At 45.5% G+C, this 24,729-nt stretch overlaps 1 protein-coding gene across 12 annotated transcripts in view; it reads right to left on the bottom strand.

Moving 5' to 3' along the window:
- Positions 1 to 2,566: 2,566 nt before the first annotated feature.
- Positions 2,567 to 24,729, bottom strand: part of RGS8 (regulator of G protein signaling 8) — a 42,780-nt gene continuing 20,617 nt past the window's right edge. For all 12 annotated transcript variants that reach the window (XM_034942024.3, XM_063598348.1, XM_034942027.3 and 9 more), the window contains 2 exons: positions 8,902 to 9,068; positions 2,567 to 7,682 (listed from right to left, as the gene is read on the bottom strand). In XM_034942024.3, the coding sequence (XP_034797915.1) occupies positions 7,500 to 7,682; positions 8,902 to 9,068 (350 nt within the window). In that variant the 3' untranslated portion in view covers positions 2,567 to 7,499. The remainder of the gene's footprint in view (positions 7,683 to 8,901; positions 9,069 to 24,729) is intronic.

Below are 24,729 nucleotides of genomic sequence, written 5' to 3'. Positions count from 1 at the left end.
ACACACTGTGTGCCTACTAGGTGCCACGTTCTTCCTAGCTTAATGTTCATAATGACCCCAAGCAGTTGACTCTGTTATTATTTTAGTTTTACAGATGGGAAAACTGAGGCACAGGGAAGTAAATTCCCTAGGATCACACAACTTGTAAGAGTTAAAGCTGAGATTGAAACCTAATCTGGCATCACAGCCCAAACTACCAGGAACAGCGTGCTCACGTAACCCTAGTCAAAGGCTCTCAGGCTTGTGGCTTTTCTGTTTCCATGGCTGAGCATCCAGCCAGTGACCCAGAGTGTGGACTGGGATGTCCCTCTGTGCTGTGGTATGAGGCATGAACATGGGAGGCAGCACACATAGCATGTCCCCACCCTTTCCCTCCAGCTTTACTACCCTTTCTGGATAGGGGACCAGGACAGACTCTAAAATGGACTGAATATTTGTGCCCAGACCCCAACACTTATATACTGAAACCATGAGCCCAATGGGATGGTATTAAAAAGTGGAGCCTGTGGGAGGTGATTAGACCATGAGGGTGGAGCCCTTGTGAATGGGATTAGTGACTTTTATAAGAAACCAGAGAGCTGGGTAGCGTTCCTTCCACCATGTGGGGATATAACAAGAAGTTGACGGTCCACAACCTGGAAGAGAGCCCTCCCCAGAGCCCGACCGTGCTGGCACTCTGATCTCGGACTTCCAGGCTCCAGAACTGTGAAGAACAATATCTGTTGTTTATAAACCACCAGTCTGTGGCACTTTGTTACAGCAGTCCAAACAGATTAAGACAGGCCCCAACTAAGAAGCACATCCTCCAGAGGAAGTTATCTCAGTGATCTCTTCTGTCTCTCTCTCTCTCCATGGCTTTGTTTGTAGATCCTAGGACCAGAAGGGACTTGGCTTTTGTTTCTGTACATGTGCTGCGTGTTAGTGAGATGCCAGGCTTAGTGCTAAGTGTCTTACACGTGTAAGAGCCTCTGTCAAGGCCTAGGAGAGTGATCTCAGATACCAAAGCGGGTTCCAGACCAAGCCAACACTCCAGGGAGGGAGTGGAGAACAAGTGAATGGCACTGAGAATCCATCCCTCGGCAAAAGATCAGGGGCTGGAGAGAACTTGTGAAAGTTTTTGGAGAGAACTATTGGTGTGCTGTGAGCCCCAGCCCCCTGGAAGGACGGGCAGGGTGCCTACGTCTCACCTCACTCCAAGGGAGTGTGGGTTCTGTGGGTCCTTGGAGCCTGACATGTGCCCCCTGATGCTTGAGGACCCAGGAGATGGGTGTCTATTCCAGCCTGGAAAATAAAAAATGTTAGCAGCGGGCTGGCTGGTGGCTCTGGCTACAGAGCAAGAAGAGCAGCTGCTTTCTTCTAATTCTAGGGAAAAATAAGATCCAAATGGTCCCAATGGGCCCACTGTGGGCCTCTGGAGAGAAGACTAGCATGAGTTCAACCTAGGACCTGTCCAAGTGGGCAAGCGGACTGCAGCAGAGAGAAGCTGGGGCACTGTCAGGAAGGACCAGTCCACCCGCCAGAGGGAATCATTCACCCTCACTGGGAGACTGCAGGGAGCAGATTCCCAAGACACACGGTCTCCAATGAACCAGGAAGGACTCCCCTTTCCCCTCCACAGAGTCCTCCAAGGCTGGAGAGCCCACAGCCTATCTCAGATGGCATCTACATCAGGCCTGACCCCCCACCCACACCCCTCATCCCTGACCTCTCATCTTTCCCCTTCCACTCTCTCCTGGAGGGGTCAGGAGCCCCATGTGGGAATAGGGGTAGAAGGAGTAGAAGAGCAAAGCCAGAAAGACAGAAACCAGCCACACCCCCTCCCAAGTGGCGGACCCCTGTCTGCAGCAGCCCAACCTGCCACTACTCCTTGCCCAGTCTACAAAATTGGAATTGAGGGTGATCATTTGCTTTACAAAAGGACTTTTCTTTTAACCCAAAGGATTCATCTTTGAAGAAATGTCAGCTTTCCTTTAAAGACAGACCTTTTCCAGAGCATTTTCAATTATTTGGATGGTTAAGGTTTTGCATATCTCTGTCTTATCACCCTACTTTAAGAATGAGCTTTTGTGAGCAGATACAGTGCCTTATTCTCCTTCCATCCCCTCCACAGGACCTGATCACCAGAGGCACTTAAAGATCTGATGACTAATACACACTTTTTGGGGACACACTGATTGTATAAAGTGAGGTACAGCCCTAAGCAGTATGAACCCACTGCATTTCCAGATTGCTCCAGCTGAACAAATACACAAACCATCCCCATCCTTTTTTTCTCTCTGCATTTTCAAGCAGTAGATGGTAGTAATAAAAACACTACCTCAAACTGGGCCAGCACTTTACAGTTTCAAAGCCACTTTCATAACCCATAGTCACTCTCCACCCCACGCTCATCCCCAAGCCAGGCCAATCCATTTCCACCCACACCCCTGCTTCTCCTGATGGCCAGCCCTGTGCCAGCCACTGCCAGGTGGGCCCACGTGCCCTCCCTCCAGCAAGTCCATGTGTGATGTGGACAGTTTCCTCATAAAGAGTCAGCTGGGCAGAAATGTGGACAGAGAGCAGAGAGCAGCTTGTTCAGGTTCTGTTTATTATGTTCTCACAGCCTTGTTTATAGTAAAGGTGAATGACATGATTCCACTTTACACGATAATGAAAAAACTCAATGAGGACTCCATCAGCCAAGCGGTTTATATGGCAGATGAGCTGCTACAAATCTGTTGTGTGCTCGCCGCGTGACTCAGCTAATGCTACCGGGGTTGGAGCGCACACCGAGCCCAGTCACCTTTTCCATACCTGGCAGAGGGAAGGGAGTGGAAGGACGAAAAGGGAGTAAGAATCAGGAAAGGAACAGTTTATTGAAAGGACCCAGAGCCCAACCTAGGAAGGCCAGTGGCCCCATCCTGAAATCTCTCATCTTGGTCCACAGCATCTTGTGGAGTCCTGAGAGGCCACAGGGACAGGAAGGCATCTCTGTTCTTGGCTTCTTCTTCCACCATCTCATGCCGAGTGGCATGGTGGGACAGGCTCTCAGTGCCAGGGAGACTTTGCCACCTCTCTTGCTTCTAACCCAAAGGGATGCAGATTTAAAGAGGCCTGACACTTGGAAGAGTGAAGGGTGGCCTGGGATGGAAAACTGTGATGCCTCTGCCTTGCATGGAAGTGGGTGCAGACAGGGTCAGGAGAACTCTGGACATCCTTGTTGCTGGGAGACCACCCTGCCTCTGCATTTGCTACTCATCCCTTCTCCTCTGATCCACGGAGAAGTAGACACCATGTTAGCGGCTGGTCTCTCCCACCTGCTCCTTCTTCTTCAGTCTTCCCCATTCTGCCCTCACCCAGCTCTCAGCACAGTTAAGTTCACGGCTTTCCCTCACAGCAGAGCCAGCTGAGCTGCTCAGCTCAAGTGCCCAGGGCCTGCACCCAGAGGCTGGGCCCGCAGCCTGCGCAGAACATTCTTTCACAGCTTTGGTTTATTCAGAGCAGCAGTTCTGGGGAAAGCACCGGAGATTAAAATCAACTAGGACCTTCCCAGCTGCCCACTCAACCTGGGACCAAAGAGGGAATGGTGAGGGCTTGGAAAGGCCTCACAGATCTTGATACCCCCAGGACGTGACACTCTCCACTGAGAAATTTGGAAGTTGTGTTACTACTATTATTATTACCACGACGCTCTTCACTCACCACTTGAGTGGGGGTTCCAACTACCTTGTCACGTGGCCTTGGGTACAGAGACACAGCCTAATGCAAAAATGGCCAAACACAAGGGCGCAGGAAAACAGACAGGGGAAACAGCCTAGGAGACAAGCTTGGAGGAGACAGGACTCAGAAAGCATGGCAGAGCGTCTTTCGATCAAGGGTCCCTTCAGCTACCACCTTCAGCATGGCCGCTGCCCAGCAATGCACTCAGCTTGGGCCAAAACACCTTTATCTCAAAGGAGCAAGTCAGACGCAGAGGGCATAGAGGCAGCCATCCCGAGTCAGGCTGCAGGGCTGGCCAGGTTCCTTGGTATCTACATGCTTGCATGTGGAGATACACCAGCCCCCTTGGCCCATACAGCTGTGTCTCCCCCCTCCCCCAGCCCCCCCCCCCCCCACTGTGTTCCTCCTCACTCCTTAGACTCAATGCTTCCTAAGTTCAGCTGCACATTGGAATCACCTGTGGAGCTTTAAAAATGACTGATGCCTGGGTCTCTAACAAAAGCTTCTGATTTGGCTGTTCTGGGGTGGGACCTGGACATCTGGGTTTTAAAAACTCCCTAGGTGATTCTAAGGAGCAGCCAAGGTCGTGAGACTCTGTCTAAGACCATCTTTTTTCCAAGTCCACAGGCCACTAGCCACCTAGGAACTTATTAAAAATGTGGATTTCTGGGCCCCATCTCAGGTCTATCAGATCAGCATCTCTGGGTGTGCACCTGGGAATTAGCACTTGTCACAGGCTTTCCAGGTGATTCCTGTGCATGCTCAAGTTTAATGAGAAGGACTGCCTCAGAGGATTCTTCCTCACCCCAGAGGTGCCCAAGGCCATGAATGGTTGATACTGACAGTATTCTATTTAGTTTGCCAAGGGCAATGACGAATCTCACACCAGCCCCCAAACAAGTTAGCCCTCCAGTGGGGCAAGATCACTCAGGGATGGAGAGCAATTCTAGAAGTCACAGCTCTGCCTAGACTTGCCTGGACTTGCCCTGCCCTGGCTTGCCTGGAGCCTGCATAGGCCCAGGACTGAGCAAGCCTCAAGTCCAGAAGGCAAGTCCACAGCACAGGCTCGGCTTGAGGAGCCAAGGAAGACAGGAAATAAATGGAAGTGATACCCAAGGACATGGGCTTGCGGAAGAGGCAATGGGAGAGAGGGCAGGACTGGGAAACATGGAAGCTCAGGGATGAGGTATGCTTGGATATTGCTCTAGATGTTGTAAACATTTCTCTTTGTTTCATCGCAGACCAAAATCTGGGTTGGCACGACCAGAGTGCCTGAAAGTAGGCATCAGAGTGGAGAGCTCTGTGCCTCTTGTGGGAAGCAGGGCATACAAGGTATGAGGAAAGCTCCACCCCACGGGAAGATCATGTCTGCCGTGTACTAGTCTAATGCTCACAGTTGTCACACACACACAAACACACAGAGACGCTCCACAGGAGTACCATAAATTTAGCTATCACGTTCCTCTACACATGGACAAATGCCCACATACCCTTGCTTAGCTGCAAAATTCAGGATCCCCAAGCTTGGTCTTTCACACCTCCCCATTGTGGGAGGAAGTCACCAGGGCGCCATGACACCACCATCTGCAGCCTTCGTTTCCTCAATAGTTGGCAAGAACTCTAGGCCTCTCTATGAGGCCATCGCACGACACTCTTGTTCAGGCTTTTCTCCTTGGAATAGTGGAAGTGGAGAAAAAGCCCCTTTCAGAATGTTTCACATTTCTATAACTCTGTGCAGTTCCAATTGATATGCACCTCATATTCGACAGTAGAGTTGGCAGCAGACGCACATTTCATATGTAAACAATGTTTAAAATACCCTGTTAGAGAATTTAATCATTAAATTAATTCTGGCAGCTTTATCTAAGAAAGAATGATTTGTTTTTTTAACCACGGTTAGGAGGATACTACCTGATCTAACTAGGAACACCCATTTGAGGCTTTGGAGTTCTCAAACACAAAATTCCACAGGTCTTTTCGGTGTCTGTGAGGGCTAGGAGACATGTGTTCTTCTCTCCCCTTGAGGTTCACACGGTCACACCCACCCTCACTCACAGATAACAATGTGCTGTAGCAGTGCAGTGGCCCTAGCACTAGTGGGACTCAAGGGCTTTCTTGGCCTGGTCTAGCTATAGCTAAAAAAGGAAGAGATTCTCAAAGTTACTGGAGAGGAACACAAGCACTAGAACGCCACCAGCATAACGTTAAAAGGCCCCTCACCCCTTAAAAGGAGAATGGTTCAGCCCAGTTCTCAATTGTCTGCACTCCAGAGCTTATGCCTAATCATGTGCTGTTCCACTTAGTCAAGCTGAACGTTTTGTAGATCTGCAATGAATCCAAATCCACTGGTCGTGAATTATTCCAATTAGTAACTCCACTCTGTTATCCTCTCCACCTGGAAACCAGCCTCTTACATGCCCCTCTTTCACTTTCCGGTCTCTCTGCTAAAGGTTCATCTCCTGGGCACTAGTCTTGTGCCAAAGTCAGCTTTTTCCTGGGTGGCTAGAGTAGGTTCCAGGCTGCTCACTCATCCTCCAAGGAAGAATTGCCTGACACATTTCCAAGAGCAGCTGCAGGGTACCATGAAAGCATTTTAGGAAGGTTCTCCACGTCCAGATGTTCACAATGATCTTCTTAGCCACACCTCCTATTTCATGCTCAATTCCAAAAGGTCAAAGATCAAGAAAGAAGCTGCTTCATAGTATCCAAGAGAGAGATCTTTCTAAGAAAGCATTTTCCCAGGAAGTATGCTGGAAAGAGTTTCAGCCTAAATTCCCATTCTCCCCCATCATAATTACATGACCGGCATGGAAGGGGGGAGGTGGAGATACAGGGAAAGTATTAGGCACCATGGGAGCACTCCATGCTATAGGAATTCACCTCCCTTTGCCAAGCTGTCATCCTAAGACATCAGTGATGTATGATGCTGCAGAGAGGTGAGGGCAGAGAAGACACTGAGCAACAGACAGGTTACATGGTACCCCTTTGAATAGAAGTCTACTGGTGCTACTTGCCCTCGTCTCTTGACTTCTGGAAAAGTTCTTCGTAGAATTGAGGAAGATTTGCAAGCTGTATCTTTCTTAATGGCAGTTCCACTTCAGAAGTCATGAAGAACATCACCCAAGACTCTTTCTGGAAATGTAAGGTTAGGGTAGTCTTGTGAATTTCCTAGGCCAAGATGGGAAGTAATCACAGTTTTTCACACTGGTCCAATGGAAATGGAAGAAACAAACAACTCCATGGATTTCACTCCTTCTCTGAGAGGTCACCTGTCAATGACAGAACTAGAAACCTGGAATTCCACAGAAACCTCTCTCCTAAGCTGTGAGATCCCAGTGAGCAGAGCTGGCCACTACAAATCACAGAGTTGAGCCCAAGTCTTTCAGCTATTCCTCCCAGGGATTTACAACAAGTGGACAGTCAGGAATCCTAACCGAGGAGGGTGTGGAGGTGGTGGGAATTGCATTTGCATTATTTACAGATTAGCCTAGCACAGCAAATCTGCCCTCTCAGCAGAGGTGACCCAAGGCATTATATGAAGGGCAAGTTGCTGACCCAGAAAAGGGTGACAGCGGCAAGGCGCTACCACTAACCAAAACATAAACGTGGGTAAATGGAATAGAGTCCAAGCTCTGGCAGCTGGGTCATACTTTGGAATGGCCCTTCATTCCTTCCTCACCCCCAGCCTCCCACCCCCAATGCCACCGCTTTTGAACACCTATGACATTTCACATTAGAATATGATCTTGGCAGCAAGTGGAGGGGAAAGCTGGTGATTTCCAGGAGTTCCCTTCTGAGGTCTAACTGAGCCTCCTCTGGCTTTGGGACAGCAGATCTAAGTACATTTTGGACCTCAGGAACCTGGGGTAAGAGTCTTTCTCCATGAGGCTGTGTACTTTTCCTTGGGCTTGGTCAAAGCAAGTCAGGGATGGCTCCTGCAGGTTCTTCCTCGTGGCTTCTCGGGTCTGGAAGTCAATGTTTACCTAGAGATACAAACAGAGAGCAAGGTCACAGGCCCTCAAGGGCCAAGGTTTCTGGCAGCTGGCCCTAACTATGCAATAATTATTAATGACAGCATCTACATGTTTAAGGTGATTTCTGCTTTTCAAATTGCTTCCATGGAGGTCATCCCTTTTGATCACAGCAAGAATCCTGTGGGGTCTGAAGACCAGATATTCTCAGTCCCAATTTATAGACAACAATACTGGAAAGAAGAGACTAAAAAGCTTGTTTAAAGTAGTATGGAAAGTTAGTAACAGAGCCAAGGCAAAATCACAAATTACTTGAATCCCTAATCCAGGGACCTTCACCATGGCAGGCAAAGGGATAGATCCAAGCCAGTTGTTAACGCAAGTCCCCTGAAGTAAGCTTTCTCTCCTCTCCTTTCTTGTCTACTAAGGAAACAAATGTCCTGTGGAGGGAGGCCCTGGTTAGAATGTACATCTGTGTTCCAAACAGCATTATAAAGGGCCTGTAGCATCCTAGCCAACTGGTAAAGACTTCTCGCATCCCAAGTCAAAGCATAATTGAAGGAATCTAAAAATGCAATGCACTTAAACTTGTAGCAAACATTTTTCTTCATTTAAACCCTCCCCTCCCAAGTGAAATTCTGTATTATAACTCACAACAGCAGTATAATAGAAATTCATCCTATTATTACAAATAAGTATAATTAAATAATGTAAATAATTGTAATTACTCATTAATGAGCAGTGGCAAATACTGAACAGGTGCTTTATCTCTCATGTTCTGAAAGGTAGGTACGCTTTTACATTGGGGAAATTGAGACCCAGAGAGGTTTAGTAACTTGACCAAGATCTCATAGCTAGTAAGTGGTGGAGCTAAAATTGAAACAAGATTTCAAAGCAGATCCACATTTCATTAAGCTATGCTGCCTTCCATCAGGAAAATGAACATAGACTCGGTAGCACTTATTCTTGCAAAATCTCTGTAGCAACACAGTTCCTGCTAGCACATGTTTAACTGACAGATAACTAAAACACTCCTAATGGAGCTCCTTTGATGGAAACCCTGGGTTTCAGTTTCTTAAAAATGATCCTTTTTTCATCAAGGGCCACCAGAGTGATGAGGCTCAGTTTAGTATAAGAAAGTCCTCATCAAGCCTGGCTCAGATCCTCTCTAAGGAGAGAAATGCAAGCTAGGAGCCATGGATAGACAGGATGGTCGCCGCTGCCAACACACCTCCCGTGGAGCCTGCACATCCACAAACTCCTCAAAGATCCTATGGGCCTTAGAGACCAGTTTTGCAGTTGACCTGGTCTTCTTGAACTCCTCACAGGCCAACCAGAATTCCAGGTTCTCCTCACTGAACTCCGTCTTCAAGAAGGCACGGAATGCAGCCACCCCATCTGCGGATGTGGGAGGAAGAAAAGAAGAGAGATAGGAAGCAGCTTAAGTTTAAGAACTGTAGAAGAAAGAAAGGAAGTAATAGTGTGAGGGTGCCCCTAATTGTCCAAGCTCACTGCTCCTCCACACCCTCTTGAAGACCCCATTCTCATCTGGGTGCAGTGGCTCACGCCTGTAATCTCAGCACTTTGGGAGGCTGAGGTGGGTGGATCACCTGAGGTCATGAGTTCGAGACCAGCCTGGCCAAAATTGTAAAATCCCATCTCTACTAAAAAGACAAAAAAAATTAGCTGGGCATGGTGGCACATGTCTATAATCCCAGCTACTTGGCAGGGAGGCAGGAGAATCGCTTGAACCCAGGAGGCAGAGGTTGCAGTGAGCTGAGATCATGACATTGCACTCCAACCTGGGCGACAGAGCGAGACTCCGTCTCAAAAAAAGAAAAAAAAAGACCCCATTCTCTTAGACACAAAAGTGTCCTCAGAGGCAAGCCGTGCTTCATATTCAAGAGTCATAGGGCTGGACTCAGTGTCTCATGCCTGTAATCCCAGCACTTTGGGAGTCAGAGGCAGGTGGATCATCTGAGGTCAGGAGTTCGAGACCAGCCTGGCCAACATGGCGAAACGTCATCTCTACTAAATACAAAAAATTAGCTGGGTGTGGTGGTGCATGCTTGTAATTCCAGCTACTTGGGAGGCTGAGGTGGGAGAATTGCTTGAACCTGGGGGTCAGAGGTTGCAGTGAGCCGAGATCACGCCACTACACTCCAGCCTGGGTGACAAGACCAAAAATACATCTCATAAAAAAAAAAAATAGAGTCATAGTGATATTATGAAGCCACATTTAGGAAGTTGTAGTAATATATTTGGGGCACAGGTGTCTCTATCCCCTGGGTCTACTGGTGAGCTATGTTGCTATTTAATAATTTGGTCAAATTATTTGTTCTCTAACCTAATCCAAGTCAACCACCCTGAGGAAACACACAACTTGTTACAAGATGAACTAGAGGGAAGTGTGAATGTCCCATCCTTTGCTACTACCAAAAAAAATCTGAAAGTAAACTACCCACTGAAATGCAGTCGGCAGTTTCATTCTGTTACCTGGACGGGGTTGCAAGCCTCTTTTAAAAAAAACCTTTGAGGTGCTGTATTTTGACCTTTTATTCCATGTGTCCTTTATTTTAAAAGATATTGCCTATCAAATTATGTTTTAATTAAGATTGATCATAATTTTTCTGCCAAGTGATTTAACAAATTAATATAGCTTTTCATTTTTATTAATCAATGTCATACATATTGTCAAGCAGTGCTTCCAACCAACACAAGATGAGCAGGGTTACCATGTCAAGTTAGAAAGGGAAATCACATTTATTGATAGCTTATGCATCCAGTTAATGTTTTTATTTAAAAATATTTTTTATTAGTTATTTCAACCTCAACACACTCCCTTTAATCAAATAACAGCTATAGTTTTCTATAAACTGTCCTCAGGGGAAGGGCACATACAACCTAGAATAAAGAAGTGTTCTACTGGTTATAAAAGACCCTGGCAATAATCTTTTATTTCTTTTCTAAAATTCCCCAGAAGAACAAAATGTTAACAACTCTTTTTTTTTTTTGGGGGGGGGGGTGGGGGCCATGGAGTCTTGCTCTGTCGCCACGCTGGAGTGCAGTGGCACAGTTCCGACTCACTGCAACCTGTGCCTCCCGGGTTCAAGCAATTCTCCTGCCTCAGCCTCCCGAATAGCTGGGATTACAGGTGTGCGCCACTACGCCTCGCTAATTTTTGTACTTTTAATAGAGACAGGGTTTCACCATGTTGGCCAGGATGGTCTTGATCTCTTGACCTTGTGATCCGCCCGCCTCGGCCTCCCAAAGTGCTGGGATTACAGGCGTGAGCCACCACGCCCGGCCAACAACTCTTAATTCTAGGTGACAGGATGACCTGGGCATCTGACATCCACCACTATCCACCAGGACCGTGCACTGGCCAGGGTCATTTGATGGATTGCTGGTGCCATGCTGTTGATATATTCAATGCTTACTTTTACTTTCTTGAAATGTTTTCATTTCTCTGAATAAAAAAGTCATTGTATATCTTTGTCTTTCAAAATACATATTTTAATGTCTATACTAGAACAGTATCAAAAAAGCCACATCTTTACTTGCAAGAGCCAGGAACTTAAGAGAAAGGTTTCCGGGTGACTCCCAACACTAAGCTTGAAGTCACAAGGAGATTTAAGTTTGGAAGCCTGAGCTTAAAGTCATTTTAAAAAGTAGGAATGGCCGGGTGCAGTTGTTCATACCTGTAGTCTCAACATTTGGGAGGCTGAGGTGAACAGACTGCTTGAGCCCAGGAGTTCGAGACCAGCCTGGGCAACATGGCAAAACCCTATCTCTACAAAAAATACAAAAATTAGCCAGCTGTGGTGGCATGTGTCCAGCGATTCGGGAAGTTGAGGTGGGAGGATCACCTGAACCCTAGAGGTTGAGACTTATCCAAGTCAGGTCATTTTGAGAGTGAAGGCTGCATTACCGTTAATTACATGCGACAATAATTATAAACCATGACCACCAGAGGCAAAACCCAGGACACATGATTAACTTAACTCTAAACCACAAAGCATAGAGAAAGTAGAATATAATGTAAGGTTACTTCCTGTCAGGCAGGTGGAAAATAAAATTTTCCTGTATCAAAAAAGAAGAGGAGAGTAACGTACTTTAGACTCAAATGAGAGGTCTGCTCAGGGCACCTCCTGCTCCCATTCCTACATTGGATTCAAAACTCTGGAGGAAGGGAATAGAAACCCGAGATAAACTGAAAATCAAAATGAAACAGTGACACGGCAATGTTTAGGCAGAGATGGACTGAGAATCATTCGTTCAATTCAGCAATGTCTTTTAAAACAACTACTAATGTAACAAAGTACAGATGCTTCTGAACTTATGATGGAGGTATGTCCTGAAAAACCCATCATAGATTGAAAATACCAAGAGTCAAAAATGCACTTAATAAACCTAACCTACTGAACATCACAGCTCAGCCGAGCCTACCGTAAATGTGCTCAGAACACTTTTGGTACAGTATTTAGTAAATTACATGAGCTATTCAGCACTTTATTATAAAACAGACATTGTGTTAGATTATTTGGCCCAGCATTGCAAGAGAGTATCATATCACATATTGCTAGCCTGGGAAAAGATCCAAATGCAAAATTTGAAGTACTGTTTCCACTGAATATATATATCACTTTCACACCACCCTAAAGTCGAAAAATCATAAGTTGAACCATAGTAAGTCAGAGAACAAAATCATAAAATCCTTGCCCATGAAATCTCTCAAGGAAACTCTGTCACCCCTCCCTCACTCTGTCCTCTCCATGGAGAAGATCCAGAAGTCTCCACAGGCTCTAGAGGGAACTCGGATTAGACAGCCAGCCTGCCTGCCAGGAGATCCCCACTGCTTGTAGGAGGGACCCCTGAGGCAGAGGCTACAGGCAGAGGTTGGAGGGAAAAACAGCTGGAGCTGTGGAAGCCTCAGTGCTCTTGGAGAAGGTTTTCTCCTTGAAGGAGACCCAGTGCCCTTGAGAACTAAGTGAAGGGCTGGTTTAGCAAGGGGGGCACTCTGAGCAGTGACCAGTCCACGATTTCACTATCAATGAACACAGGGAGGACCTGAGGGTCCGTAGGCCAGAGGTTCCCTCTCTGCCTCCATCTTACCACATTTTCCACTGTATTCAGTGAATGAGGAGGAGAATGAGGGGGCCCTAAAAGACTGTGAATTTGTCTAAAAGAATAACTGGAAAGTGACTTGGAAAAGCAACTCAGAAGAGCCTGTTGTTGGTTTTAAACCAGAAGAGACTACATTCTTCTAATGGGAGAGTTTAAGGTTGTTTGTGTCAGATTTTAATTTTTAACCAAACAGAAACAGGTGCTTATGAGCAAGGTGAATGCAGTTATGAACAAGGAAAGAATATTATCTTTCTGCCTTCCTTCATGGTACTTGTAAAGATAGCCTTGCTAAGGAAACTGGCCCTGTGCTAGATGAGGTACAGGCATCACCTCCTTAAATCCAGGTTTCAGCTCTGTTGGGTCTTTGTGCGGATGAGTAGAGATAACTTCTGCAAAGTGCTCCCAGGAGCCTTGCTTTACTTCTCATCTTACAGATGAGGAAACCAATGCTAAGAAAAGTGACTTGCCCGATTTCACATAGCTAACAATATGTAGCATTGAAAACTTCATATAAGGTATACTCACCTTCAATCCAACATAGCAATAATGTCATCTTCATTCATTCATTCACTTGTTATGTGACTCAGGCTATGCTATGTGCTAAAAGCAGATATAATCGTGACTTCACAGAACATGCCATCAAGGGGAAGTTTGAGCCAAGAAAACATAATGATGATGATTATGATGTAGTGTGATAAGTTACATGATAGAGAAAGCAGAGGGGTCATGAAGGACCCAGGAGGGGTGCCTTTGCCGGCCCTGAGGAGGGAAGGGAAGAGCTGTGGGAGGAAGAGGCTTCTTAGCTGACATGGGAGGTAGAGGAGAGGGCAGCTAAGCAAGGGAAGGAAGGAGAGGAAGGAGAAGAGAATTTCAGCAAGAGGGAACCACAGGAATGAAGGCCTAGAATTAAGAAAGTTTACTTGAGTAATTGGAAGTAGTTCATTAAGACTAGCATTTAATAGTAATACAGCTGAAAATGACTAGGCCTGCTTATAGGATAGCATACACCAAGAGGCCTGTGAAACAGCCAGAGAGACAGAAGAATTTTGCAGCACTACAAAAGACCAGGAAGAGATTATTTCAAGAAGGAAGTAGTCACTGTGTCTAGTGCTGCCCAGAAGTCAAGCTAGATACAGTCTGAGAAGCAGTCAGTAGATTCAGCAAGCGTTGGCAGGAAGAGTTTTCATGGTGTGATGGGGTTCTAGGTGTCCCATGGTATGTACGGTGGTGAATGAGACTGAATGAAGTGGAAACAGTCATTCAGATGATGCCTGCAACAAATTTGGTAGAGAAAAAAGTAGAGAAATAAGACAGCATAGCTGGAAGGAAACATGAAGTGAGGAAAGAGATTTTTTTTTTTTTAAGATAGACTTGGGTAGGGCCAGGCGCAGTTGCTCACACCTGTAATCCCAGCACTTTGGGAGGCTGAGGAGAGCAGATTATGAGGTCAGGAGTTCGAGACCAGCCTGACCAACATGGTGAAACCCCATCTCTACTAAAAATACAAAAATTAGCCAGGTGCAGTGGCATGTGCCTGTAATCCCAGCTACTCAGGAGGCTGAGGCAGGAGAATTGCTTGAACCTGGGAGGTGGGGGTCGCAGTAAGCCAAGATCGCACCACTGCATTCCAGCCCGGGCAACAGAGCCAGACTCTGTCTCAAAAATAAGAAAATAAAAATAAAAGAGATAGACTTGGGTATGTGTAAATGTTGATCTGATCAGAAAAGACCAGTTGAGCAGCAGGAGCTGAAGTTCAAGAAAATAATCTAACTGACAAAATGTTGCACCCAGGAAGGTAGAAGAAATAGGATAAGGAGCAAAAAGAGGAGCTATGTATGAATGCAGGAAAGTTTCTCATTTCAGGCAGGAACTTGAAAGTCTGTCTCATGTTAGCTGGAGAAGATGGTAGCGCCTAGGAAAGGTAGGGTGTTGTTTTTACTTATTTATTTAGGATGTGGGGCAAGGAATTTTACTTATTTACTATACACCGTGCTTTTTGCTCAGGACTTTACAAAACATTAGCTCAATTTATTTTCACAAAGCTGATCCATAGATAATATCACTCCACTTTCCACAGGAAGAAACTAAAGCTTAGAGAAGTGGAATACATGGCCCAATTACACAACCAGCAAGAGCAGGGCCAAGATTCCTAGCCAGGTCCATATGACTCCAAAGCAAGGTCTCTCCAGATGTGTGTGCAGACAGAAGGGAAAGGGTATTGAAAATGGGAGATTAAAAGAAGCAAAAGAATAGTATTTGGTGAAGGCAAATTTTAGAGCAGAGGGACCTAGAAAAAGTGAAAGAACTTCTTTTCCTTAAGGACAAAGGCAAAGAAAAAAAGAGAGAGGTAGAGGAAGATAGAGAAAAACAGCAAGAAAAGGGACATATTTGTGATATGTCAAGTCAAACAGCCTTAATCTTTGTTATTAATTTGGGATAAGGTCACTGTGAATGTGGGCTGCACCCACGTGCTAGGTTTTGGGGCTACGGCACAAACACATGAGACAAAGTCACCACCTCATAGAATTTAGAGGCTAGTCTAGTGTAACCGACATTAAGTGATAATTTAAAATAATCAATTGAGTAATTACAAATGCAGAGTGGGCTATAGTGGGGAACTCTAAGAGTGGGAAGGGTTTGGAACAGCGATCTTGGAAAAGTAAATAAGAATGTGATAAAAAAAAAAAGTCAAACAATTGTAAAGGCTTAAACTTAGATTCCTGGAGGAGTTACAATGCACCAAGAAGGGAGCAAGAACTTTTAATTTGATGGTGCATCTATTATTCAAAGAGAGAACCCATCAGTTCCAGGCTGGCAGATGATCCTTGAACCTGGAGAATAGCAAGGATTTAGCAAGTGGCAATTGGGACATAGAGGAAGAGGAGAAAGATAAGCAGGAAGTTAAAAAAAAAAAAAAGTTGAAGCCAGAGAAAGAATTTTAAAGTAACATCAGCAAGCATTGATAGCACACTTACTTTGGGCCCAGCACCGCACCTAGTGGTTTATGAATCTTATGGTACTGGCTTCTCATGGCACATCTATAGCTTAGGTCCTGATATTTTCACCACTTTTTAGGAGAAAAAAACAAAGCTTAGAGAAGCCAAATAACTTCCCCAAGGTCACAGTCTGTAAGTGGCAAGGATGCTAAACTGCAAAGCCAGCATTCTCACGCATGTAGAAGGACTAGTCTCTAGCTCTGTGTGACAGTAACCTGAGGGATGCCTGTGCCAGTGACCACTGAAGTGGAGGGAGAGGACCCCCACTGTAGGGCAAGACAAGGAGGCCACAAGTGACACCACAGATGGTGACATTTCCAGGTGGGGTGGAGAGAAAATAAGAAAAGTCACTGAGGAAGGCAGAGGGGTATCTGAGCATATGTCAACATAGAAACAGGGTGCGCATAGGCAGGAGAATTCAACCAAGTTACACCATAAGCAGTTAAGGCCGACTCGGCAGGGATGGAGATTTGGAGTTGGAGATGTGTGGTGAACTCATAGCCAGCTCTCATTACCTGGCAGCCTGCTGAGGCAGAAGCTCCACGAGTCTCAGCTGGGAGCACCAGTTCTGACCAAAATCAGCCCCGTCATTAACTGTGTGACTTTGGACAACACACTCAACTTCACTAGGCCCCAGCATCCTCATCTGTAAACTAAGGGGGTTGGATATGATGAGCTTTCCCAGGTAGAGTTAGCACTCTGTTCGGTGTCCTCATGGCAACTTAAATTAGCCTGTATCAGACACAGCTCTTAGCTGATTGATTTTCACAGCTCCACAATTCCATCCTTCTACTCATCAATGTCAATGTCAGTGTCATCACCGAGTTCTGTGCTGCCCAGTTTATATACATTAACTCAATCCTTACATCAACGCTCCTAAGCAGACAGAGGCTCTGGCGTCACACAGCCTGGCGTGACCTTGGAAAAGTGCCTTAACATCTCCAAGCCCAAGCGTTCTCATCTCTAAAATGGGAATAATGAATAATGTCAGGATTTACTGAATTGGGCTGTTATAAGGATTAAATGAGGCAAGCCACGGAAAAGTGCCTAATAGTTCATTATAAGCAGTCAATAAGTGTTAGCTCTTAGCAAAGTGTGTTTTATAAATAAGGAAAGTGAGACATGGAGAGTTACTTTGTAGTCACTTGGCCAGTAAAAGGTAAGAAGTGACTTTGCACACACATCTGCGTGACTTCGGAGTCACCCTCCTCTCTCCTCTGGTGACAGCTGGCAGGCCTCCAAAGGAGAGATGGACTGTAAGCCCAAATCAGGCAAACACACCACACACATACCACAGCCCAGCAAGTGTACCATTTAGCTCACAGACCTGGAGATTCTCCACCAAAAGGACACCTGCTGTCGCCTTCTCTGTGGTAAGAACTGAGGCCATTAGGTGCCACCAATAACTTGGAACCTGCCTAAAGTCTCTTCTCTCCCACAAAACTGATGGCCTGGTGGGTGGCTTTTTCTTGTCAAAAGAGCTGAAGTGTGAGCAGAAAGGCATCTTTCCCAACCATGGCCAGGGGACACTGTAACGAAGAACAGCTGAGTGGCCTTGTAAAGATGCCATGTTCTCTCAGGCAGCCTCAGCCCAAAATGTGGTGGCCTGCATTTCCAGGGCAGGCTCAGAAAGAGTGAGAGGAAAACCAAAAGAAACTTGAAAGTTGCCTGGAATTTCAAGGGAAGTGCTTGAGAGATGGGAAAGGAGGGGAGAATGGCCCTCCCTCATGGGCCCTTCCTGGGAGGGTCTGGACCTGAGATGCAACAGAGAACAGATTGTGGCAAAGACACCCCAACAGACACAGATCACAAAGGCTTGTGCAGACTGCACCTGCCCTCACCCCTCCTCCTCTGCTCACCCACTTTGTATGCCTATCCCTCTCAGCCCCAATCTCCCCCAACTCTTTTTATATTCCCAGAGCCTGCACTGAACAAAGAGATACTTTAGTCTGAATAATGGAAGGGAGAAGGTGGTAGAGGGCACTGCTGCAGGAGCCCCTCCTCTTGCCTGGAGCAGATGGCAGCAGCGGGCTTCTGTGGACAGACCACTTGTTCCCCCACCCACCCCCCTGGCCCACCTTTCCTGCTTATGTGACCAAGCAAACAAATCCAAACACAACTGCGTAAAATCCTAGCCTACTGCGTGGAATAGAACCAGCTCCACACTGTTTCTCCCCTTCCATCCACCTCCCACCTCCTCCCAGCAAGCTTTTCATCTGCTCCTTTCCCTGACTCCTCAGCATCTTTCCCTGCCCCTCTCCCTGTTCTCCTGTTCTCTTTCCTTTTTGTCCTCTTCCTCTATCTTTCCCCTTTCCCTCCACCAGGACCCTCCTGCTTGTCCGTGAACTGTAGTTGGTTCCAAATACAGGATGCTGGTTTATTTCTGAAAGGCTCATTCGTGTCTCCCAGCATCTCTCAGGGTGACATGCTTTGCATTAGCTGTGTTTCCTCTGCCGGGGCCCCATGCACCCCAGACCCTGCTCCCTCCCCAAGCCCAGGCAACTGAAGTCCCCCCGCCCCAGTTTCCCCCAACAGATCTCAGGCAGTTGGAAAGAGCGCCTACTCTCTGACCCCTGAAGCTGTTCCACCTGGGATTCTGTCATGGCTCTAACCCACACCAGCTAAGTGTGAGCTTGGGCAAGAGACTTAACCTCTCTGTGCCTCAGTTCCCTCACTTGTAAGATGCAGGTCCTAACAGCATCTGCTCCATAGGGTTCTGGGATGTGGTAAGTTCATACATGTAAACAACATGCGGGCCTGACACATAGACAGTGATTGTTCAATCCAGGTTAGTGACTATTATTCCTTGTACTTCAGTGGCTTAAGGAGTCATCATACAGAACATAACATACCCAATACAAAACAATCCTGAGTAACTGAAAGGCAAGGAGGTGGTGAACAGTTTGGGAAAATGGGAAGAGAAATGACAGAAGGACCTGCTGTTTTGTCATTTCATTTTTATTTCACTTTGGTTTTCTTTGTACGACCCTTCAAGAAGTCAAGGGTGCTAAGAAAATTATAATTTTTTGAGATTGATACACATCTAGTGACAGAAAGGGAAAGGCTTGTGTCCAGAATTCTTGGAACAGTGAGCAGAATATTGGCATCTACCTGAGCATCCACAGAATCTCCAAGAACACACCTCAGCTGTGCATGCTGCCTGCGGCTGGCTTTCTCCCTCTAGTTATTTGATGGAGGATGCTTACATAAGAAAGGAAACTGGGTCACTATGAATGAGCAGTGCAGCTGGTACAGCAGGGAGTGGAGCTTAGGTAACAGTTCAAGGCCCAGGAGCCCTGATGTAGCTGGCATCAGGGTGGGCTTGAGCCTAGCTCAGTTCCCAGGCTTGGAAAAATACAAGAGCACAACAACAAAAACAATTTATTTTAAGTTCTCTATTTATGAAAATGCTGTCCTAAAAACCAGAGTCCTCTTGTATCCCCGAACAACTGGAGAAAATAAGCTGGTGAATGGGTTCCAAGACCAGATAGAGGAAAAGAATGGAAATTACATTTCTAAAATCCAGGATACATATACTAATAGTGATGCCAAAACTTCTTTGATCCAGAAACAAATCACTGCTTTGAAATTCATGATGAGAATAGCATCAGGATCACAGCTCTTCTTTTGTGAAATCTGTGAAATAAATTGTTTTTAAACAAATAACTGGAGGTGGCCACAGTGGTTTGCACCTGTAATTCCAAATATTCAGGAGGCCAAGGCAGGAGGATCTTTTGAGCCCAGGAGTTCAGGGCTGCAGTGAGCTATGATCATGCTACTGCACTCCAGCCCCGGCAACAGAGCAAGACCCTGTCTCTAAAAAATTTTTAAAATAACTGGGACTAAGTAATATTTATGTAGAGAGATTACGTAGAGAACAAACTATTTCCAGTTGTGACATTTTATTGGCAACCATTTGATATGCTAATTATACTTCAGTAGTGTGATTAACGTAATTTTCTTCAATGATCTCTACTTCATTAGTATATATGTAGCAAGATGATTTATTATAGTTGTATTAGGACTTGAAGATTGTTAAAGTCTTTGCACCAGAAAGGACATGAGAGAGCCTATGATCAAACCCTACACTGGACACAAAAATGGTGAGCTCTGAGGTTGCATGGCTTCTTATTCTTAGGATGTGATAGCAGAAGAGTAAGGACAGCCTGGGTTTACAACTCCTATTCCAATGTTCTTTCCTATTTTATCAAGGAGAAGCTGAGTTAGATAACCAGAAAATCAAGGTGGAGCCTGTATCTGCAACTATTATAAGAAATCAGCAAGAAATTTCCATTAAGGGGTAGACAAAAGAAGTGTCCCCCTAGCAGGGTGAAGGTTTAGCATTCACGAAGGAGTCCTTTAATAAAGGAGAAGTATTATAAAACCTCATGTAGCCGGGCGCGGTGGCTCACGCCTATAATCTCAGCACTTTGGGAGACTGAAGCAGGCAGATCGCGAGGTCAGGAGTTTGAGACTGGCCTGACCAACATGGTGAAACCCTGTCTCTACTAAAAATGCAAAAATTAGCTCGGCATGGTGGCAGGCGCTTGTAATCCCAGCTACTTAGGAGGCTGAGGCAGGAGAATCACTTGAACCCGGGAGGCAAATGTTGCAGTGAGCCAAGATTGTGCCACTGCACTCCAGCTTGGGCAACAGAGTGAGACTCCGTACCCCGCCCCCTGGAAAGAAAACCCTCATGAACACCAGTCCATAGCCTAAAAGATTTTGAAAATCAAGTATCCAGAAATATTGGTCTAGTTAGTTTGATGTAGAAATACTGCAGGGACTCACAAAAAAAAAAAAAAAGGGAATATATCAAATTTACCTTCTGGGCTTTTAAAAACTACATCCTCAATGGAATTCCCTCACATGCATGGGGAGGTTTGAAGAGGGCCTGCCAAAAGCTCATGAGGCAAAGGGGACAAGTATTATGGGATTCAAAGAAACCCTATTGGCAATTCTAACACTACCTCCAATCCACAAACTCAAGCTGCCTGTGGGATCAAGAAGCTGACACCATCTCTGGCAAATAACAGGCATGAAATGCATGTTTTCTCAAAGAATTTAATATTATGTTAGAGCAAAAATAATTAGAATAGTTATTTTTTATTGAGTTCCTCTATGGAGAAGTCATCATGATTAGCATTTCAGAACCATGATCACACTGAACTCTCACAACTAACTGTACAAGGTAAGCCTCATCATTCCCCTTCTACAGATGAGGAAAGTGAGGTTCACAGAGGTTAAGTAATCTGAATACAGTCACATCGCTGGTAAGTGACAGAATGGGTTAGAAGCCTGTCCAGTTGTTTTCATTCATACCTTTCTCAACAGGCTTTTAATAGTTGCCTAATATATTCCAGGCATTCCTTCAATAAAGACCAAATGCACCCACATTTCTGGGTCCAAGTACAAACTACAACAATGTGAAGATGACGGCAAGGAAGCAAAGACATTTATTTTCCACCCATCTCTACTTTGCACATCTTTTTCTAGCTCTTATCCTCAATATATCCAGAAAGTACACCTGCCATATTTGTTTATTTACTGTGGAACCCTCCTCCCTACATATGTGGAAACTGGGATTCACAATGTACTGCTAGGGATGCGCTGTCTGAGCACTTTGGAAAGCTTCCATACGAGATACAGTCTTTAGTATGTTTCTTGGAAAGCACAGGCCACCTGCCCCACCAGCATGCTCCAGATTCCTGGTTTTACTCATGTGCCTTTGAGAACAGGGTTTCTCAAGCTGAGATGTGCATAAACCTTCCTGGAGGGTTTGTGAGAAAAAGATCCCCAGGCCCCAGCCCCAGGGATCCTGATTCAGTAGGTCTGAGAGGACCCGCAGATTTTTATTTCTCACAAGCTCCCAGTAGATATTGGTGCTGCCTCCCTTGGACACCACTTGGAGTAATGCTGTTCTAGAACCTTTTGGCTTGGAGAGGGATGTGGGGAGGGCTGTGCAGTGAATGGAAGCCTGACTGTTCAACTGTATGTTCTAGAGCTACAGGCCATTTAGATGAATAGTTTAAGAAATTTCATGAATTGATAATTTTAATGTTTGTTTATTTGATTGTTTGGGGTCTTCTGCTTGGTTGCTGTGTGACCAGCTCCAGTCATTATATTTTTATATCTCAACCATTATCTCAAAAGGGGCTAATTTTTTAAAACTAAAAGTTTCTCTGTGGGTATCCTGTTCTCAGAGATAGATAACAGCTCTGCAAATGCAGAAGAGCTTTTAACTGTACTATCCATTAACCCAGCATTCCCTGGGCCTGGTGGGATAGGTCAGGGAGACCCTCCATGCCCTGTGCAAACAGCAAAACAAGGGAAAACACCAAATAAATGCCTGGGGTGAGGTGCTCATTCACCCAGGTGTGTGGTCACACATAAGAAGTGAGAGGAAAGGTGAGGGAACCCTGCCTTCACCTTCACCTTAAGACTGGAATAAATCTAACTTTTTATGTTCAAAAAGTATTAAAGGACAGAGGGAGGCAAGAAGGAAGGGAGAAATAAGGGAAGGAAGGGAGGGAGGAAGGGAGGAAGGAAAGAAAGAGAGAGAATGAAGGAGACGAAGGGAGCACCAACTCAGAGTTCAGGACTTAATGTTCCACTAAAAGCTAAACAAATAAAAAAAGTTTGCATGAATCTTGTGAGGAATAAAGAAGAATACACATGATTCTGTGCCTGTTTCCCAGAGACCTGTCAGAAAAGATCTTCCACAAATGAGGAAACTTTGCTCTCTTGGGTATGAGCTGCAGAGCAGAAAGTCTCCTGAGTGTACACACATTCACACACACACACACACACACACACTCTTGGGGCCAGACTACATGCACAACTCACAGACATGGAGCCTAATTGTTACTGGTGAACAGGAAAAAGATGACAAATTAATGCACATTAGAAATCCTTCCCTATTTAATGAAGCCATCAGCAATTTCAATTTCATTGTTCGTTTGTTAGTGTTTGTTTTTTTGTTTTTAAGAGTGCTTAGCTAGTGGTTACTTCCTGGACCCCCATGGGTGCTTCTTCCACTTTGTATGACATTTGTAAACAAATATAATTGGAAATAAAATGGCTCCAAACATTTGCCCTCCAGATTTTTTAAATTCTAAGGTTTAAAAAATAGCAGAGTTGCTTTCTTTTGCCTGAGATTTCAGCCTATGAGGTGCTCAGCCAAGGAGAGGAGAAGCTTTTTAACACAGACACCATAGCCCCTCTTCTGGTGCTGGAGCCATTTCAGCTCTGAAGCAGTATTTTACATAACCCTGCAGGCAGCGCTGAGTCAAACTACCTGCCAAAGGTGATTGGTTATTGCCCAGCCTCTCTGTTTGCTACAGAGAGCATCCTGGATCCAGCTTCTGACACCTCCTCCTACTCCAGATCCTTCATTGTATAGATGAAGAAACAATTTCTAAGAGATTGGGAGATCCTATCCCGATCATCCAGATATCCAGTAATAGAGCTGGGTCAAAATCGAGAACACAGATCTGACTACCAGACAATGCTCTTCGCTTAATTGTCCAAAAGCACGTTCCCCAATTAAGTGGAAACCATGCTGTAAACCAAAAGCAGCCTCTGCCCCCAGATCAGTTAGGTCTTCTAATATTGACAAGACGGAATTGAAGAGGAGCACTGATGTCAGGATTCTATTTGGAATCTTGAGGCCACCCAGCGTGTAGTCAGCATACTGCATTGTTTCCTGTGTTATTGGTATGCATGCCTGTTCGCTCAGAGGCTGCATTCTCCACCAGAGATGGACTGTGCCTTGTTCATCTTTGTGCTTCCCCTCCTCCAGCTGCTTACCATAGATTTTGCACATCATGAGCACTTGGTACATCTTTTTAAACATAAATGAGTGCCCAAAACACCCAACGAAACAGGGATGGCAAAGATGTCCTGTAGATTGAGAATGCGGGGGGGGGGGAATAATCATCTGTGTTTTCTGAAATAGAAATCTTAAGGGGGACAGCTGCCTACATGTAGAGAATTACCAGGGAGTGGGTTCTAGACTCATGTACATTTTTTTTGGAGCCCAGTCATTCAGGGATTCTTCACTCTTCACTTCTTAGGACATGTTATTGTCTTAATTGCAAGCTCCACAAACCTCTGATCAACACTGCCCCTCCTAAGAGACGAGCACACGTGCAATCCCTTTGGAAAAGCTTAATCAGCCCTAATTGAGTCACAATACCAACTCAAATTAATTAGACTTTCAGAAAGTTGTCAACATCCTTCAAGATAACCTGGGCTGACTGCTCCATAGCCTTCACAGGGGAGTACATGTTCAAATTCTAAAAGCTTGAAATTCTACCAGTGACTCCTGAATAAAGACCCCTTCTTTTCGAAGACATTCACTCCACTGGCTTTTTACTTCTATACTACACAGAAATATAAACAGAACATCAGACTCCAAGAAGGATCACAAAACTTCAAAGTTCAAAAAGCCTATTTCTGCAGTAGTTTTACAAAGAAGCAATCTGGTGTCAGCTTGTTGTTTTGTTTTTTAAGAAACAGGGTTTCACTCCGTCACCCAGGCTGGAGTATAGTGGTGTGATCACAGATCACTGCAGCCTCAACCTCCTGGGCTTCAGCAAAATCCTCCTGCCTCAGCCTCCCGAGTAGCTAGGACTGCAGACATTCACCATCGCACTCCACTAATTTTTTATTTTAGTACAGACAGGGTCTCACTATGTTTCCCAAGCTGGCCCTGAACTCCTAAGCTCAAGTGATCCTGCCACTTCAGCCTCCTAGGTAGCTGGGACTACAGGCACATGCCACCACATCCAGATAATTTGTTAGAATTATTATTTTTTTAGAGATGGGGTCTTGCCATGTTGCCCAGGCTGGCCTTGAACCCCTGGCCTCAAGTGATCCTCCTGCCTCAGCCTCTAAAATGCTGGAATTATACGTCTGAGCCACTGCACCTGTCA

Source organism: Pan paniscus, chromosome 1 (genome assembly GCF_029289425.2).
Source record: "Pan paniscus chromosome 1, NHGRI_mPanPan1-v2.0_pri, whole genome shotgun sequence".
In the NCBI taxonomy this organism is placed as follows: Eukaryota; Metazoa; Chordata; class Mammalia; order Primates; family Hominidae; genus Pan; species Pan paniscus.
The sequence above is the reverse complement of the archived record's forward strand: the minus strand, read 5'-3'. Positions and strand labels throughout refer to the sequence as shown.